Source organism: Halyomorpha halys, unplaced genomic scaffold (genome assembly GCF_000696795.3).
Source record: "Halyomorpha halys isolate HHAL.00 unplaced genomic scaffold, Hhal_1.1 Scaffold948.1, whole genome shotgun sequence".
NCBI lineage: Eukaryota > Metazoa > Arthropoda > Insecta > Hemiptera > Pentatomidae > Halyomorpha > Halyomorpha halys.
The window spans coordinates 67,809-69,263 of NW_027115140.1; the positions used below are offsets into that span (position 1 = coordinate 67,809).

Genomic DNA, 1,455 nt, shown 5'->3' on the forward strand with positions numbered 1-1,455 from the left:
ACTAATCTTTCAGTAGATTTTTAAAAAAGTTTGCTTTTTATAGAGCTATATCTCGAGAACTATTGGACGTAAATAGCTCTTTTAGGGCTAATATTTCAGAACATTTACTCTTCATTAAATAATGTTCTCTTAGATTTTCTAGTGTTGTTGGTCGTTTTTAAGATATAGAGCTCCGAATGAAAAATATATTTTTTAAGGTTTTGAAACAGCTGCCATTTTTTACTCCCCTACCTATACTTGGCAGACTCATCAATTTTGACTAGTAATTATAGTTTGTATTGAGGTAATCAAAAATTGGTGTGAGATAACTGCCTTTTTGTCTTCCTGGCTCTTGTACTATTAATTTTGTAATGTATATATTAAAACAAGTTTTATTAATCATGTGTATGTGCTTAATTTGTGTTTTGTTTTTAATTTGGAGTTTTGTTTAAGTAGTAAGCGCAGTGATTTAGTTTTATCAAATGTTAGCTCCAGTTAACAGATGTCTGGTTGACAGAGGGATATCATCTGAAGGGTTAGTTTTTGAGGTATATTGGAGAGTAAGTTTCTTGTTTCAGGGTAATGTGCTGGGACTTTTCATTGTTCAGTTGAATCTTCCAAAGTTGAAACTAGTAACTTTTGTAAGTTATATTGTAATATTATTGAGACCTGTATATCATGTTGATGTCTTATAATTATGGCTTTGCCGTCTGCGCAGTAGCTGTCAACTTTTCGGCACTTGGTGGAATGTCGTATGTGTGCTATGTACAATAGTGGTGCTAGTATTGATCCCTTGAGAGTTTTTTTTAGTATGTATGAGATCATTCATCACAATTACCTATTGCCCACAACTGTGTGGCAGATTGCAATATCTATCAATAAATAAATCTATCAATTTCAGTATTGATCCCTGAGGTACAACGACTAGGATTGGTCTCATTGAAGATAGTTGTGAGGTCTGTTGAACGGAGAAAAATCTATGCGAAAGAAATAAATGATGAATTAAGTAGTAAGCCTATCATAATTAATGTATAATACAGTCAACTCATAAAAGTGCAGAAATGTTTTACATACAATAGGAAGAGCTCAATAATAATAAATGTGAATAATACCTGAAATAAGGGCTACAGGCTGACAGTATGGCTCTGTGGACAGACACCTTGCCTCCATCTTCCAGCCTCAGAGTGGCATCGCATAGCATATTCTGGATGTGCAGCTCGTACAAGGAGCGCATCGATGTCTGGCTCATGCATTTTCCAATCCTGCATTCACCATCTTGCTCGTGGAACATATATACCTCTCCTGCGTACAGTGATTTTGAAATAATTAATTATCCTAAAATACATTTCCAATTATCTTTGAATTACAAAACTGCTAAATTCATCTGAATAAATTGCTCAAATTGAAGCTACTTAAAAAACTCTAAAGATACGAAGCTACTCGCGCAGTGATTTAGTTTTATCAAATGTTAGCTCC

At 34.0% G+C, this 1,455-nt stretch overlaps 1 protein-coding gene across 1 annotated transcript in view; it reads right to left on the reverse strand.

The window, feature by feature from the left end:
* klhl10 (kelch-like protein 10) overlaps positions 1–1,455 on the reverse strand; it is a 31,065-nt gene that overhangs the window by 26,972 nt on the left and 2,638 nt on the right. The window contains exon 2 of the mRNA XM_067052218.1: positions 1,092–1,281. Within this exon, the coding sequence (XP_066908319.1) occupies positions 1,092–1,281 (190 nt within the window). The remainder of the gene's footprint in view (positions 1–1,091; positions 1,282–1,455) is intronic.